This window comes from Patella vulgata, chromosome 4 (assembly GCF_932274485.2).
Source record: "Patella vulgata chromosome 4, xgPatVulg1.2, whole genome shotgun sequence".
Lineage (NCBI taxonomy): Eukaryota > Metazoa > Mollusca > Gastropoda > Patellidae > Patella > Patella vulgata.
Genome location: NC_065882.2, coordinates 24,152,065 through 24,169,833, shown reverse-complemented (window position 1 = coordinate 24,169,833; position 17,769 = coordinate 24,152,065). Strand labels below are relative to the sequence as shown.

Genomic DNA, 17,769 nt, shown 5'->3' with positions numbered 1-17,769 from the left:
AAGTTACAACTGTGGTGAACTTTATTTGAAGTCATGCCTTACTACACACTGGTGAGATGGCTGAGTTGTGGCAAAATCCTGTTTTGTTTTTATAAGCTCATAAGAGAAATAGATCTTTTTATCACTGAAAAGAATAGAGCTAATCCACATCTGTCAGATCCTTCATGGCTATCAAAGTTGTCATTTTTAGTTGACATCAATTTTCACATGTTGTTAGTTAGTTGTATTTTACGTCTGCTTCCACCGAGGTGATATCGCAGACAAAATTCTCACATGAATGAATTGAACTTAAAACTACAAGCCGAGGAAAGGATAACCTTATCTGTGATCTCTACAGAATCACCGTTCGAAGCACAACTTGAAGGAGGATACTTCGTTCATTTTCAGTGTTTTCAAGAGTTTTGCACTGAGAATTTGTATCCGATTTTGATGAAACTTAAAATATTTTGCAAAACTTGATGCCCACTACAACTGTTTGTCAATCCATGTGACTTTATGCTCACTACAACCATTTGTCGATCCATGTGTCTAATCGTTAGTCAGTGTGTCAGTCTCCCTTTGTCTAAAATTGTTTACAGTGTAGAACTCCAAAACTGTTCTTTATTTTTTCAAAATACTTTATTGTGTAACTTGTTGCACATATGAAATGTAAAACAGGGTCCCTTGCTCAGAATGTGATTCCTGTGTGAATATAGAGAAAGTCAAGTTGTCTTGTAAGACTATGGATTAAGTATTAATCAATCAATATTTTATTTGTAGATTTAAAAGCAGAAGACAATAATGAAGAAGAAATTAAATTAGACATATCAGAAACTGAAGAATCACAGAAAACAGACAACACTGATTTAAGTAATTATTTTGGAGGAATGGATGTCAAAGATTCTGATTTTCCTGTAAGTGAACAGCAGATGCCAGATGCACAAGCAGATTGTAATCAGGAAAAGACAACTCAACCTAATGACCAAAATTCAACTAATATCAGTAGTTATTTTTCTTCAGATCAGTCATCTTTGTCTTCAGGGGCAGATTTTTTTGATACCATTCCAACAGAAACACAGCTGCCAATTAACAATGAGATAACATCGCCAGACATTGAGATTGGTATTATAAAAGAAAGAGATGAAATTCCCCAACAATCTTTAGTTACAGAAATATCATTCACAGAAGAGGGAGGTAAACTCATTAAGGATATCTTTCCAAGACAGTTGAGATCCTAATTAATTAATAATTATGTTTTGACTTTCTTAGAAAATATGCAATTCTTGCTTCAAAGAACATATAAAATGACCATATAAATTAAGTTGTGTGTACTCAACACCAGTGTTTATTACATACAATTTACACCAATTTAATTCAAATCCATTCATAATTTATTGAGACATCTTCCTTCAAAGTCTCAAATATAGAACTGCCATAAAAACAATTTTGTCAACTATCTAAACTAAAACCTAATTTCCCAAATCACCAGTGATTACATTCTAATTATACAAACTAGCCAGTAGGGATGATACTCATTCAAACACCTGAATGAATCTTTTTCGTTGGAACCAAATCTCTTGCATTTGTTTTCTTTACCATAGGTTGATGATAAAGGTGAGTCTGAAAATAGACCATATCAACATATAACAAAATGAGAATAACATATACTTATAGTAAATTTATTGACTGTACTCAATATTTTCGTTGTTATTTCTAGGTGAAACTGTTGAATTTGAAGGTGAATGTGGAAACCAGGGTGAAATTGAATTACCTGTTACTGAAATGGATGATGATGACAACTTTGAATCCTTTACTGCTGATCATGAAGGTAGAATGAATTTACCCTTATCTGATTTATTAGTTTGAAATACCATATCTATATTTTTTATTCTAAATAAATAGCAATATACATAATTTTTTAAAATGTCAATGGTATTGAATTCAGTTTGATATTAATATACAAACTTTCATTATTATTAATGACAGTGTATTTGATTTCATTGACATCTAAAATGTTTTAATTGATGGAAGTTATATTTTAAAACTATAGATTATTTGAACAATATCTTCAGTGCTGAGTATTGCAGCTGAAAATCGTATTGCAATATATTTTGCAATATATTTTTATTGTGGTATCCCACTATATGAAAACTTTTCAACATTTTGTATTTTATAAAAGGATTAGAAATAAACAAAAACGCATGTGAAGTAACAACTGGGCTTTATTTTATTTAATACTTCAAATAGAATTATTGGTGTCATTGTCCTAATAGGTCTATTTAGCCAACAGCAATCATCTCAATTTCTGCTTCTGATGTGACTTTCAGTACAAAAAGGAGGACAAAATTAAACAGATTTTGACAATTGAAAAACAAAGTATTTATAGTGCTATATTTAACCCATTTTTGTTATAAATTTGTTTTATTTTATATTTGACAACTCTAAATTATTTTAGTTGTTGGTAGTCCAAACATTACAACCAATATAGATATAAAACAACCAGAGATGCCAGCCCTACCTACACCTGCTGCACCTACACCTACGCAGTTATCACCCCTAACAACACCGGTACATCAGCCAATTGTTGATCCTATGTCGACATATAACCAGGGTTTACCGTTTGTTACTGAAAGACAGACGTCACAAACTTTACAACATCAAACATCAGGAGAACATTCCACTTCTGCTCCTACAAGTCCATTCCATCAGTTCCAGGTTGGTATTCCATGATTTTTGTTGATATTCCTTTTCAGACGCACCTCAATTTATATGATATTTGTGGTAGGTGTCATGGAATGGACAGAATATAATTTATCTTTCTAACTAAAACACCTGAAACTACTTTGCTATTAAGATTTTGATATATCCCCATCTAGAAAGTTACTATATATGGTCTTGATTTATCCATTTTGTTAATGGATTCATCCTTGTGATCTTTGGGTGGTTGGATGGCCGAATGGTTAGTGCATGTGCATTGTATCATAAGGTCTGTAATTGAGTCAACGGGCGTGGTTTCGATTCCCTGGTTGTACGTGACAAGGAGTATGGTTGCCTGTCCAACCTCGTACTCCGGTTTCCTCCCACTGCTAAAGACCCCTGCCTGCGCGCATGTGAATTATTGAAATAAAATTGACCCATTTGTTAGTCTAGAAATGACCTAGTTTGTGTCAAGTGGATGTTAAACTCTCTCTCTCCCTCTCTCCTGATCTTTTATTTGTACATACTTAAAATGGAACTTGGAAATGATATTATTTAATACTAATAGATTTAATCAAAGTAATGGAAATGTAATTAATTACATTTCAATAATCATGTAATTTCAATTACTTTTCAATTACATATTAATATTTCCAACTATGACTAGCCTCAAATTTTAGCACCAAAGAAGTCAATTAAGTATATCTTACACAAATCAAAAATATTGGAAAATCTATGATAGTGAGATTTCAAAGGTACTTTATGGCAGAAAAATAGGTTATTTTTATATGCCCACATTTTCATATGGACGCCTGTGTATTCGTTTACATTTTGTTTATCTGTTTATTTTTATCTGTTTTTAACGAAACTTGAAATATAGGTGTTTCTCCTAAAGATCTCAATTCCTGTCGAAATTGGTATGTATCGGACCGTAACTACATGAATTATGGCCTCTGATTGTACGAAAAATTACGTTTTTAGCTTGTGGACACCGTAGAGGTCACAATTTTTACCTGATTTTGATGAAACTTGATATGTATGTTCACACATATCGTACCGTATCTTCCTGGTTTGTGGCCCCCGATTGTACGAAAAATCACATTTTTAGCTTGTAATCCGTCTATAAGTTACAATTTTTATCCGATTTGAAAAAAGGTTTCAATATACCACCGTTACACCAAAATGAGGGTTGTGAAAATCGGACCAAAACTTCCAGACAAAATGGCTGCTCTTCGAACGCAAATAGTGTAAAGGTATGTTATATCAAGGTTGTGAACCCTCAAGAGATTTTGATGAAACTTTAAATATATGTTTATATCACAAAAATCGCGGTTACTTTCGATAATCCCGCATTTTGGAACGTAACTTCCTGGATTATGGCCCCTGATTGTTCGAAAAATCATGATTTTAGCTTGTTGGACCCTCTAGAAGTCACAATTTGGATTCAATTTTAAAAAACGTTGAAATATATCATCATTACACCTCAATGAAGGTTGATTTTGTATTTCATAAAAATTTAACTGAAACTTGTACGCAAATAGTGTAAAAGTATGTAATACCAAGGTTGTGGACCCTCTAGAAGTCACAATTTTTATTGGATTTGGATGAAACTTGAAATATATGTTTATATCATAAAAATCTTGGTTCCTTTCGATATTGATGCACATCGGGGCATAACTTGTTGGTATGTTTTTGTTAAGCTTGTTCTCTGTCCATATCTTGCAAAATTGTGGGCATATCTTGCCTGGTAACCGCTGGTTTTAACGTTTGTAAAAACGGTTTTTGTTTTGATAGTCATAGAGTAATGGGTAATGATAATTAATTACTTTCAATGTAATGGATAATGGTAATTAATTACATTTACATTGCTAAAAAATGAGGAAGTAATTGTAATGATTACATTTAAAAAGTGATAGTAATGTAATTAATTACATTGGAAATATAATCAGATATTGTTTAAACTAAACTTTAATTATTGGCAAATGACAAAATGAGGTTTTAAAATTGTATACATTACATTACAGAAAATAACCATTTTATTTTAGACCCCTCCTGTGCCATCTGTCTTTGATAACTTTGGTGATTCCAACCAAATCGAGGATCCATTTACTGCCAGTCTTTGTATGAGTGACAGTGATAGACGCCACGATGCTTGGATTCCTTCAGATGCAACACGTCACATTCTGATAACCATAGCAACCAGTATGCCAGGAAACTATACCCCAGCAGTAGAACACCTATGCTCACCAACAGTTCTTATAACAGAACCTCAAGTAGGTAAACTTTAATTTGAAATATGATACCAATATTGAATCATTTCCAGTAAGCAATTTGGAAATATTGAAGATCAAGAGTTTCTAAAGTGTAATTATTTCTTCTTAGACTTGCATCACAACATACAGTGAAGGCTCTGCCTTCATTCACAAAGATGCTTGTGGGTATATTTATTTTGCCTGGCAATGGTATGTTTGTTTCGTAATAGATTAATAATATAAGAATTAGATTTGTTTTGTTTTTTTAAGTGAAATTAAAAATATATATGTTGTATTAACAGGGAGATCCAGTAAGGGATTTAGTTTGTAGGTATATGGGAGAACAAGAAGCTGTAAAAAGACATGTATTAACTGCTGATTCTGTTAGTCGAGATGAAAAAGGACTGGCTACTCTAGTGGTATGTGATCTAAAAAATATTTTATACTATAAATACAAAGAGTTGACTCTGGAGGGCATACCATTTTTTAGTGTATATGCTGGAATTAATAAGTCGATTTTACTGTGAAATTCATGTTTGTATATGAGCAAGAAAATAAGTTAAACATCTCAGATAAGTGTTTTAATAAATTTATGCAATTCTGTAACATAACAAATAAAACACAGAGTTTTATCTGATCAATTCTTTTTTAAATGAAATATGAATATGACTGCTTTAATGCTATAGCTATACAATAATCAACATTTCAATATGCTTTTATGTCTCCTCTCCCAGTTCAGGTTCAATCAGAACTTTTTAAAATTAATTACAGGAAGCTGGTTGTTTGAGAGCAGCGGTAGATTTAACAGGTTATCTTCTAACTGATGCCGGGCAAGGTGTTAATGATACAGGCAAAATAATATGTCATTCACCTAAAACACTACAGGTAATATATCATTCTCTTAAAACACTTTAGGTATAATACATCCTTCTCCCAAACACAACAGTTGATATCATTCTCCTAAAAAACACCATGAGTAATATATACTATTCTCCTAAAACACTACAAGTGATATAATATATCATTCTCCTAAAACACCACAAGTCATATAATATTAAATATATCATCCTCCTAAAACACTTCGGCTATAACATATCTTTCTCCTAAAACACTATAGATTTAATATATCATTCTTCTAAAACACTACAGGTATAATTCTCCTGAAACATTTCATGTAAAATATATCATTCTCCTAAAGTGTGACTCATGTCATCCCTGCGACTTGGGTTAGATGCAATTGGGTGCATCTGAATGCAACCAGTTTTGAGCGAACTTTTGAGGCATTCGGTGTATTTCGACATAAATAGGGCTTAAAACAGTACAGGTGGTATAATACTTAATTCTCCAATATATTTCTTCTTGTACATATGTCTTTGTTTGTAGCTATGGTTTTGTCGTTTTGCTCTGTTGATGAGATTAAGACTGTATGAACCATTAGATTCTGAGATGAGAGCTTTTAACTCCATGGATTCTCCAGATTTATATTTTGAATTTTATCCACAAGTTTATCCTGGTAGAAGAGGTATGCATAGATCATATACATATTTGTTGAAAAATGTGTTAACAGACATATATAAATAGTTCTCAACAGAGAAAATACTTATGCTAAAAATTGAATAACTACGGCCTCGATGTTTAAACCTGTTAACTCATGAAAGCCGTGCTATAAATATAACTTATCAGATGCAATATGTATTTTATGGTATGTGATATCCTTAAGATATAAAATGTTAAATGGCCCCATTAAACTACATATTATATAATTTAATATAAACCATGTTCTGTGTAACTGTTGTCAGTAATGAAGGATGGAGGACCAGGCAAAGATAGCGCCTGTTCGTTTGAATGGGACAAAAATAGACGTCCTGTGTGCACATAAAGGAACCCTTGACAGTTTCCTCATAGCACACAGTATGGCAAATGCATCTTCATTAGCCCAGTAGGGGCAGAAAACTAACACGTTAAATCTCATTTCATTCATTCATTCTATTCTAACGGATTCCCATTTTAAAATTTACTTGAATGGTTGAAATTTTAGGATCAATGGTGTCATTTGGTTTAAGAATACTTCATGCAGAGTTACCACATTTTATGGGTCGACATCAGGAATCACTTGATAAATTATATTACATTTTAGCTGTTACGTCTAAGGTATGTCTCTTCACTTTTAACTGTATTTATGTGTGTAATTGTAAAATGTTAGTTTTTGGAAAACCTAAGATTTATTATCATCAAACTGAACTATTTAAATCACCCACTTCCTTACCAGCTCATAATTATTATTAAGTTATATTTATTTATTTATAGATTGTGAAGAATTTAGAAGCAGGTCTATCAGAAGATGGCGCTGGTATTGAATTAAAACCAGAAAGTCGAGCAGGTAATTACAAGAGTATGGTAAATGCTGATTTTGTATGAGGAAGAAGATCCTGTGGCTACACAAAAAAAACAATATTTATATCCCATCAGGGGAGGGGATTCTCTCCAAGAAATATTGGGCTGTGTGGAACATAAGAGTCAATTTGTTGCATAGTTGATCCACAGTATAAGTTTGACTCTGGTTGAGCAATATGATGATAAAGTATAATGAAGATCAGAATCTGTCAGTAGCATTGAAAATCACATTGAAACCATACAATATTTTTCATTTGAGTGTGGATGCAAAATCTCTAAACTCATGATGCAAAGCTAGTCATTAAGCCCCTGGGTAAATTTTGGAAACATGAGTTATTGAGTACATAAAGCAAAGTATAAAGCTGACACACTAACCAGAAGGTTCCAGGTTCGATCCTGGTGTTGGCAGATAATGTTTCTTGATATCTTTCAAATTTCCTTCAGTCCTTTGTATGGAACGAATAACCAAGGTCCCATGTACATGTTGGTGTAAGCATAAAAGAAACCTTGGCATTGCAATTCAACAAAGAGTAGGCGGAAATGCAGTTGTCCGGGAAAAATTTCCCGGATTGCACTCTGCAAGGCATATGCCGTCTTTCTTCACCCAGTTGATGCAGAAAAGTAGAACATTAAACCCCATTTATCTCATCTTGCAATCCAAAAGTGTGAATTGTATACAGCACTACTTTCCAGCCAATCTTTTTAACCATCCGAGTGTTTTATTTTCTCACTATGTCCCTTTATTTTCAGTTTCTCTAAAGTTATGGTCTAACCGTGAAACTCAAGTCCAATATAAAATAGCTTCAGTTTTACTCTCAATGAAGGTAATATATTCATTTTAATTTCAATACAGTATAGCACATAGAAACATGTAATCATTAATTATTAAGGTTGGGTTATGAAATTGTTTTTCAAGTTTGTATCAATTGACAATTTCTTTTTTGTGTTAGTTTCACAAAAGCCAAAATTTATTCTATCTATTGTCTTTATTGAATAAAAATAACTAACAAGTTAAATTAAAGCACAGACTTATTTTAGTATGTAGTTTTGCTTTATACATGTGTGACTATTTATAACACATCAAAAGTTGTTTTTAGATTTTATCTTATATTTATTGATTTATAGGAGAATACGTGATCATATGTTCACTATTTAAGTACTTTTGTCAATAAACAATATTGTTTAAATCTATTCAGTGTTTTTAAAGATACTTTCCCAGAAAAGTATTTTTAGGTTTTTTATATAGCCTTATATACCTACAGGATTATAAAGCCGCTATTAGTATATCTTTAAATAAATATTATATTTACAGGATTATGAAGCTGCTATTAGTATATTTGAAATGTTAGCAGAAAAAGAAACCGAGAACAAGATAAATCTGATGAGTGGAATTGGTAGAATATATTTACAGGTATAATTCAAATATAGATTATCTTTTATAATAGTTGGGATTTTTAAAAAAATTACGAAAATTGCAGAGATATACTAATCCTAAAGTCCAATGTTAAGCATGCATTATGCAAGAGCTAAATCTGCCTATTGCAGGTCTTTTTTTTAGGCCTGAATGTTATCTGAATTATTAATTAGATATTAATTAACTTATTTAGACCGTAATCAACTCTCGATGTCATCGATAGCCTGCGATATTTACTGAATTAGAATCCGATTTGCTGCTCAACTTTCATTCATGATTATATCCAAAAAATGGTTGATCAAGACTGTCTTTTATCATACTGACTTTCTTAATGATGATCGAGGCTAAGCTGAAAACTCAGTCACTAAATTCTCAATTCAGAGTGGATCAATTTGACTGAAATATTCAGCAAATTACCTTTATATTATCTAGTTTTTATCCATTATAGTGAGAACTGCCAGCTCTTTATCTGATCTCCCATAATGTATCTAAGTATTGACTGGCATGTACAAGTTAATGTTTAAAAAAAAAATATGTTTTTTTAATAAGTCAAGTATTGATTGGTTTACAGATGGGGAATATCAGTAAAGCAACAGATGCCTTTAAACAAGTAGAAAATGAAACAACAAAAGGAGGAAATGCTGCTATGAATTCAATAAATAAGTAGGTCATTTGAAAACATCAAGAATAATGAATTTTTAATTCCTTCAGATTCAATTAACTCTTTATTCTGGTCACAATTTTTATTTGATTTTAAAAACCGTTCAAGTATATCACTGTTACACCCTAATGATGGTCACAATTAATTTTTATTTGATTTTAAAAACTGTTCAAGTATATCACTGTTACACCCTAATGATGGTCACAATTTTCATTTGATTTCACAAAACTTTCATATATATCACTGTTACAACATTATAGTATATGTTGTGCATCATATATGGTGCCAATTTACACTTGTTGCATCACGCGCATGTGTAAAGATTGTCATTGGTTACACGTCTGCATTGAACATGCAGTTGGAATAAAGCCGCCATCATTAAAACACCATGTGCTTTTCTTAGTCTGTATTATGGGGTATTTCGGGTATTTACAAGTGATGTAATGCTATGCCAAGGTTGTTTTTATCCAGTTTTGATGAAACTGAAAACATATGTTTATCTCACAAAGATCTTGGTTCCTGTCGATATTCGTATGTATCGGACGGTAACATCTTGGGATTATGGTCCCTGAATTTGTGAAAAATCACGTTTTTAGCTTGTGGACACTCTAGAGGTCACAATTTTTATCCGATTTTGATGGACCTTAAAACATATGTTTAAATCTCACAAAGATCTCGGTCTCTTTCATTATTGACTCATGTCGAACAGTAACATCCTGAATTATGGCCCAAGATTGTATGCAAAAACACGTTTTTAGCTAGTTCTCTGTCCACCTCTTGCAAAATTTGGGCTTATCTTGTATAGCAACCGATTGTTTTTACAATTGTTCATTTTTGTAAGAATGACATGATAATTGTAACAATCGCTGATCACAAAGACTTAAGCAAGTGTATAACCATGGTTTTATTTACAAGAACATATCTGAGACTGCTCCTTTAAATTTAAATATATTTTTTTATTACAGGGGGTTTCTTGCAATGTGTGTAAATAATTTTTCTGATGCTTATGAACATTTTAAATCAGCTGTAAATTTAGAACCAAGTAATACTTGTGTAAGTTGTAAACTATATTCATTAATCCAGCCTTAACTTTTTATCATTTACACTGGTATTATATTTTTATCCAAAAGAAATTAATTAATATGGGCTCACCAGCTACAGCTATTAAAGATTTTAATAGGCCAATTGATAGAACAATTAACCCGTTGCTATGGTATGATAAATCAATCTAGTTTTGCCAAAGAATTCATTAATACTTGTTGATTAAGAAGTCAATCCACCGTCTAGTAATCCTTAACATACCTTTATAACACTAGGCCATGATCACATCCCAATTCAAGTGACTAGCACCATTACCATGAATATACAAACTTGCTGATTATTCATTACATGTATATTAACAAGTAGTCAATTGATCGCCAAAATCATTTTCCAAAGTTCAACATATTGAGATTTATGACTTAATAAAATGCAAACAAGTTATGGGTCTATCAGCCCAAATAACTTTATCCCAAATTCTGAGTTTACTGGATTGTGAGAATAAGATCCAATTATTATTTTATGATTTCAGGCTGTCAACAATATGGCTGTATGTTCTTTGTATATGTGTCGATTAAAAGATGCATTAAATACTCTAGAAGCTCTGGTACATAAAGATCCTGGTCATAATTTACATGAAGGTGTTTTATTTAATCTTTGTACTTTATATGAATTAGAATCATCCAGAGCTTTACATAAGAAACAAGCAGTATTAGATATGGTAAATAAACATAAAGGGGATGGCTTTCCTGTTGTATGTTTGAAGATGTCTTGATGTGAAAATATTGTTTGAACATTGATATGGCTAAAATTTATGATTCATCATACTGTAGGACTAATGTAATGGCAAAGTAAAATATAAGTTTATTGTGATATTTGAAATAGTTTGCTACTCCATAAAAACAATATACTGTACAGTAGAATCTGTATTCAGCAGCCACTCAAGTGAATTTCATGACTGACCTCTTAATGGGAGTGACCTCTTTTTATAAAATCTCAGTCTTTGTAAGTGCTGATATTAAGTACATTTTTACGCATTGATACATCCAAAGCAAACATCGATGCATGCATCGGTAAATCTGGATGTCCCCCGAAACTGGCTATTGGGATGAAAATTCTTCGACTCAAATCACCAATATCAATTCTATAAACATATCATTTTGTACCCACATTAATACTAGTGCCTATCTTTATTATGTATTCAATAATATTTATCCCTTTTGTGAAGAAAATTCATGAATGATTTTTTTATTATATCAAAATAGCACATGTCAAAAAAAACTATCACAGAATATTCCAAGTGATTTTCAGGGAATGTAGCTCTGTAGTATCATATATGGGGTACTACTTGTTTAAGCAACACGGCAGCAATAGTTACTAGATGATCGTAACAAAATTTAGCTTTGACACTACAACAGTGGAGTAGGAATGGCTGCTCGTACAAATTCTACTGTACCCACAATACAGTAATTATACATTAAATAAAGTGATAAAAACTATCAAGACTTGATTGCGGACCAGCCAAACCATTTTTCTTCAAACTTTCTCCCAGTTAATAACTCGGCCTTTAAAGAAAATACATAATATAATATATTTTAGAATCAATCATCTCATCAAGCAAACTGAATGTTTTATAATATGGTAAACAAATTAGTCTTGGTCCCTCCAGTTCCTATTTTCTCAGAGGAATGGAGTTTAGCATTCTACACAGAAGAATTTTGCATGGACAAATAAATCATAAAACATACAGAAATCTCCCTATCGCCTTTCACAATTAATTAACCTGTTTTTTTTCCAAGTCCAATATTCAATTTCACAAACCTGTTCACAATATAATTATCATTTCACTGTATACGGTACAAACATAAATTTGGTCTAATAAATTTAAATGGTGTCAAACTACCAAGAAGTTGTATTTAACTTTCCACTTTTTGTTATAGCATGCATATTATGTTATTGTGATTTACTGACTATGTTGTGCAATATTTTGTATATTTGAAGTACATGTATGTATAAAGTAAAATAAATATATAAACTTACACATGTTTGTGATGATGTATCATTGTCTTCTGAATCATCTTGTTTTATCTCAAACATCCACTATAGAAATGTAAATAAATCTCTCATAAACACTAGAATCAACTGGTATTAAAATGTTTGTTTAGTATAAGGGGGATGAATGACCGCCACCTGATTGAATTATTGCTAATTGTAAAAAATCTTTTTATGTTTACCAATCTGATAACATACTGAAATGGTTACATCTGTTCATTAAATAAATGATCCATATTAATTTTACGGTGTTGGGTGTTTTACATCCACTCCCACAGATGTGATATTAAGTATATGTATTACTAACTGCTTTTATAGTTGTTATAGTCTCTTCATTTACTCCTAGTTTATCTAAATCTACTTCTATCTGTAAAAGATTGGTAGTCATATGTTAATTATAGACAATGTAAAGGAGGTGACTGAATTTTGAAATTTATTTACAGGAACATTAATAACATACCTGATCTAATATTTTGGAATTTTTCTTTTTAACAATATCACATGACTGATTATGCAGTGCTCTTCTTAATAACCTATCAAAATAATAATCTAATAAATAAGGTACATCCTATAGACAGTGCTGCATCAACTGTCCAATACAATCACATAAAACAGATAATTCAAAATGTGAAAGTTATTGGCAGAGCTTGTTACAACAACCAGAATAATGTGAGTATCAAGGAATACAGAACTGTCAGATATGTAAACTCCCAGAGGTCATCTCTCTCACAGATTAACTTGAGTGATGCATGTTTTGGGAAGAGTAAGGATAATCTGCCCTGAGAACAATGCCTGTCATGAGTCGTGGTTGTAGTACTAGTGAAGACAGCTAAAGTTTTCTGGAGGCAACAATGCTCCATTAAAAGAAGATGCTTAAAATTTGATTAAATTTCTTTGTGAGTTAAACAGTATTGCAAACATAATGTTAATTTCAAGATTAATTATTGTGTATTGGCAAAAGAGACCTTATTCTGGGAAAAAAATAATGAATATCAGTATTCTATATAAAGTAGAAATATTATTTTTGGAGAAATAAAATGAAATGAAACGGGGTTTAACGTCATACTGTTCTGCTCCGAACTGGGCTAAGGAAGACCGGCATACGCCTTACAGTGTGCTATGAGGGAAATTTTGCCCAGACAGCGGCACTACGGCCTACTCTTTTACGTGCACACCAATGTGTACACAGGACCTCAGTTTTCCGTACTATCCGAACGACTAGACAGACTTTTGGAAAAAGCTTTGTGAAAGGATATGTGGTAATATATCCAGGATAGGTTCCTTTTATAAAATATGTGTTAGAGCAATAAAATGCAATAAATAATGATATATATTACCTAGTTCTTATTAAACAAGTAACCATCTTAGAATGCCAACTAAAACCACCATTTAACTCACATTCAACAGGAACAGATAACTCGCTTTGTTTTTTGTACAACAAAAATAATTTATACCAATGTGGAGCATAAGAAGCATCTAATCCAATTAATCTCTGTAATGTTTCAACCCGATCTGAAAAAGCCCCCAGAATTGGACAATCATCATTATTTATTTTTGTTTTGTCGAGGGAGGTTACACTGATAATTATGAAAGTACTAATTAAAAAACAAGCCAACAGCGAGGCTGATGTTACCCACCCCAGTCCCAAATTAAAACTTAGATGACACATATTATTTAATTGAACATTTATCTTTTTTGTAAAGAATCAAGCGTTCAAGACATTCACCTAATAAACACCTACACCAAGTTTGAACATTCTACCTCAATTAGAGTTATTGCGTCCCAAAAAGTGTGATTGACAGAGAGACAGACCAAGGAACCCAATTTAGTAGACCCTGGCTTTATTTGAAGGGTGGGGGACAATTACATCTATTGTATATTCAATAGATGGGTTTATTTAGGAGAGATCCAACTGGGTTGTTCCCGGCTCAGTAATATTTATCAATAACATGTGACCTAAATTAGATACTAGGTCAATTATGTAGCCTAGATCATCACAATATATAACTTATAGGAAAAGAGAGTTATCTCTCTTGTTCAGCCTAGTTGATAACCCAGGGGGCGGCATAGATCTTCCTCTTGAAACTCTTTATGGAAAGTAAAAGGTGGTTCAATTTTCCAAGTTAAAAAATTTAAATTTACAACAAAATTGTAATTCATCAAATCTAAGATTCTTCCAAAACCCTCCCAACCCAGCCCTCTTATTTTTCTTTACTCGTAATTAAACATTTTACTGCTGAGAATGTTTTTCTATATTTTCAGGCTACATATAGGCCTACTGCAAGTAGGCCTACTTGACAGGTTTCACTGTGACTAAATGGAAGTGGATACTAGAAAAGGGAATTAACTTGAGGGATTTGAACAAAATTGCTCAAGACGAGAACAAGTAGTGTCAGGTCACCCCGGTATGGCTGAAGTGAAGTGGTATGTAATGGCGTATAACAAGCAACACAATTAGAAAACTTTCCTGGCTTGATTCCCTGATTCTCAGGATCACGTCAAAGTGATTCCCTCTCACGCCTCAGGATCACTTAACTGTGTATATATGTTAATGTGTTCAAATTGGTAATTGTTGGTGTTTTAGTGTTTGGAATTTAAAATTTGGTATGCTATGAAGGCTTCAGCATTTATGGATGGACACATGGTTATGGACATGGGACACGCCAAACTAGTTTAACTGCTGTCAAACATAATAACAATTTAACTCGCTCAGCTGTGCCATATCATTGCCAATAAATTCAATTTTAATTCAAGTAATTGTTTGTTGATCTTTTCTTAAATTGTATAATAACCTGATATGTTATCTTCACCCGACATCTGTACATCTAATAATAAACTCAAACTTTGTCTCTTTAAAGACACATATTCACAACTCTCCAACTAAAAATACATAAATGGACCATTTATTAACTTTAGCAAATGACTACATGTTTATCTTAATATCTTTTTTTATATTTAAAGGCCCAACATGCCGGAATAAAGGTTAAAAACAGAATATAAGACCATATACAATTAACTGTACTTTCATTTAAATAAACAATTTGTTCAAATCATTCAATTCGAAGTTATTGGCAGTTAACATCGTTTTCTATACCACCATCTTTATCTCTAATTTAGAAGTAAAAATTGTGTCATCTATTTTCGTACAAGCCAGTCCACTATACATAATGGGCTTTTTATTCTCAGATGTGGAATAATTCATAATAACAATAATCTTCACATTAAAATACTGTTAGTGTAAAACATGGTCATAAAAAAAAGTAGGACAAATAATGTAGTGCAAAAATAAGAAAACTGAAACTTAATGTATACTATGAAATGATAAACTGTGCAACTTTGTGCATTACAATGTAGGCATATCAAAAATTACATCTTACTAGTTGCATAGCAATTTGTAGACCATCATGGTAACAGTTTAGTAGTATATAACATCTGGCCATAGACTCCATTATATCTCTCCAAACTGGTGTGTGATGATTAGGTAGATGATCTATATCAATGAGATCAACCAGGATTATTGTTTGCATGTCGATTAATTTTTAATTTGTCACGTACAAGCGGGGAATCGCACCACGCCACTTGACTCATGACAGACCGTCTGATCCAATGCACACGCGTTAACCATTCGACCACCCAACCTCCCATCCAAGTACAAATGTCACCATAAGTTTTGTGAATATAGCCCAGTTCATTCTGACATGTTTTAAAGTTTATGTGGAATCTAACACCCAAGTTTCAGTTTTATTATAGAGAAAGAGAAATAGGGTTTAACATTCACTCAACACAAACTAGGTCATTTCAGTACTAACATATGGGTCAATTTTATTTCAATAATTCGCTTGTGCGTAGCAGTCTTTAGCAGTGGGAGGACCCAGAATAAAAGCCACGAAGTTGGACAGGCAAACCTACTCCTTGTCACGTACAAGCAGGGAATTGAAACCACACCACTTGACTCAATGAGAGAACTTATGATGCAATTTGCATGCATTAACCATTCGGTCACCCCCCCCCCCCCTTCCCTATTTTTATTATAAGGAAAGATTTTCCATACCAAGACATATCTTGTATTTGTCAATTGCCTCTGGATAGTTTTTGTTATAAAATGAATTATCACCACCAAATTTATAAACTTCAGCTTTATCAGATGAGTTTTCTACTTCTTCACCATCATCAAACCACTATAATGGAGAAAACAAATTTGTAATAATTTTAGACAAAAACAATCCAAAAAACTTGCATATAGGCGTATGCAAGATTTTTGCAGGTATTCTGAATTTGTGTTTTGATATTATACATTGCTTGAAAGCTTAATACCATTCCAAAGAGATTCTTCTAAAGACTTGAATGCTGAAAGCTGTGTCCAAAACAACACCATCTATTAATATTGCAGGAGGCGAAAAGCTTAAAATTGACTATTGAGCTTAGCTTTAGATAGATAAGTAATAGAAAAGTCAGAAATACATTTTTTGAAATGTGAATGATTCGGCTTTCGAAAAATATAAAATATAATGCATGTCAAGGTTGAAAACTTGAAATCTGTGTAAAAAATCCTAGAAACCCCTTTGAAATATAGTTTGAAAACAAAAATTGGTTGAAAAAAATGACAAAAGACTGGGCCTTAACTTATTGCTGACTCTCCCGTGGACATCTACCATCATAATAGCCATTAGAAGCCTAGACACAAGTCAAACACTTCGGTCATACAAATTTATAGACAGTTGATGGAAATAATTACACGCATCCACACATGAATCGCATATTAGTATAAATCCACAAGAAGACCCATCAGTTTTGAGGAGCGAAAGATTTGTTGCATTTATAATTATTTCTTTTGCTTCTCCCCACAGTAGAGGTGTCCGTGTCATGATCAGTTTTAAAGTTAAAGAGATAAGATAATTAAGACAGTTTGGTGTACAGTTTGCGGTTTGAAGTTAGACCAATCAAATTAATTACCATACCTAATGAATGATTATCGGTATGTTTAATGTCCCCTGCCTTTCGAAGAAAGCAGGGGACTATTAAAATGGGTTCGTCCGTCTGTCTGTCTGTCCATCCTTCTGTCTGTCCGTCCGTCTGTCCGTCACACTTTTTGGGACACAATAACTCGCCTTCTAATTGACCTAGAATGTTCAAACTTGGTGTAGGTGTTTATTAGGTCAATGCCTTGATGGAGTGTGAAGATAAGCATTTTCTGCTTAGGGTAAGCAGAGATAAGCAATTTGATTGGTTGATGCTTTGGGACACGATAACTTTAGTTCCAATTAAATGAGAGTGATGAAACT

General features: G+C 32.5%; 1 protein-coding gene across 1 annotated transcript; it reads left to right on the top strand.

Moving 5' to 3' along the window:
* The first annotated feature begins 6,069 nt into the window (after nt 1-6,069).
* LOC126818948 (trafficking protein particle complex subunit 12) lies at nt 6,070-15,240 on the top strand. Its single transcript, XM_056100216.1, has 9 exons — nt 6,070-6,077; nt 6,312-6,450; nt 6,967-7,079; nt 7,236-7,308; nt 8,073-8,146; nt 8,635-8,733; nt 9,308-9,399; nt 10,363-10,450; nt 10,968-15,240. Exons 2-9 carry the CDS (start codon nt 6,339-6,341, stop codon nt 11,208-11,210), a joined length of 894 nt encoding a protein of 297 aa, XP_055956191.1. The 5' UTR covers nt 6,070-6,077; nt 6,312-6,338; the 3' UTR covers nt 11,211-15,240.
* The last annotated feature ends 2,529 nt before the right edge of the window (nt 15,241-17,769 follow it).

What these genes read in the sequence shown, in the direction of transcription:
- LOC126818948 (XM_056100216.1), top strand. Translation starts at nt 6,339, where the DNA reads ATGAGATTAAGACTGTATGAACCATTAGATTCTGAGATGAGAGCTTTT. An exon ending in AAAACCAGAAAGTCGAGCAG is followed by an intron (nt 7,309 to 8,072) that starts GTAATTACAAGA and finishes CTTTATTTTCAG; the next exon opens with TTTCTCTAAAGTTATGGTCT. An exon ending in TTGGTAGAATATATTTACAG is followed by an intron (nt 8,734 to 9,307) that starts GTATAATTCAAA and finishes ATTGGTTTACAG; the next exon opens with ATGGGGAATATCAGTAAAGC.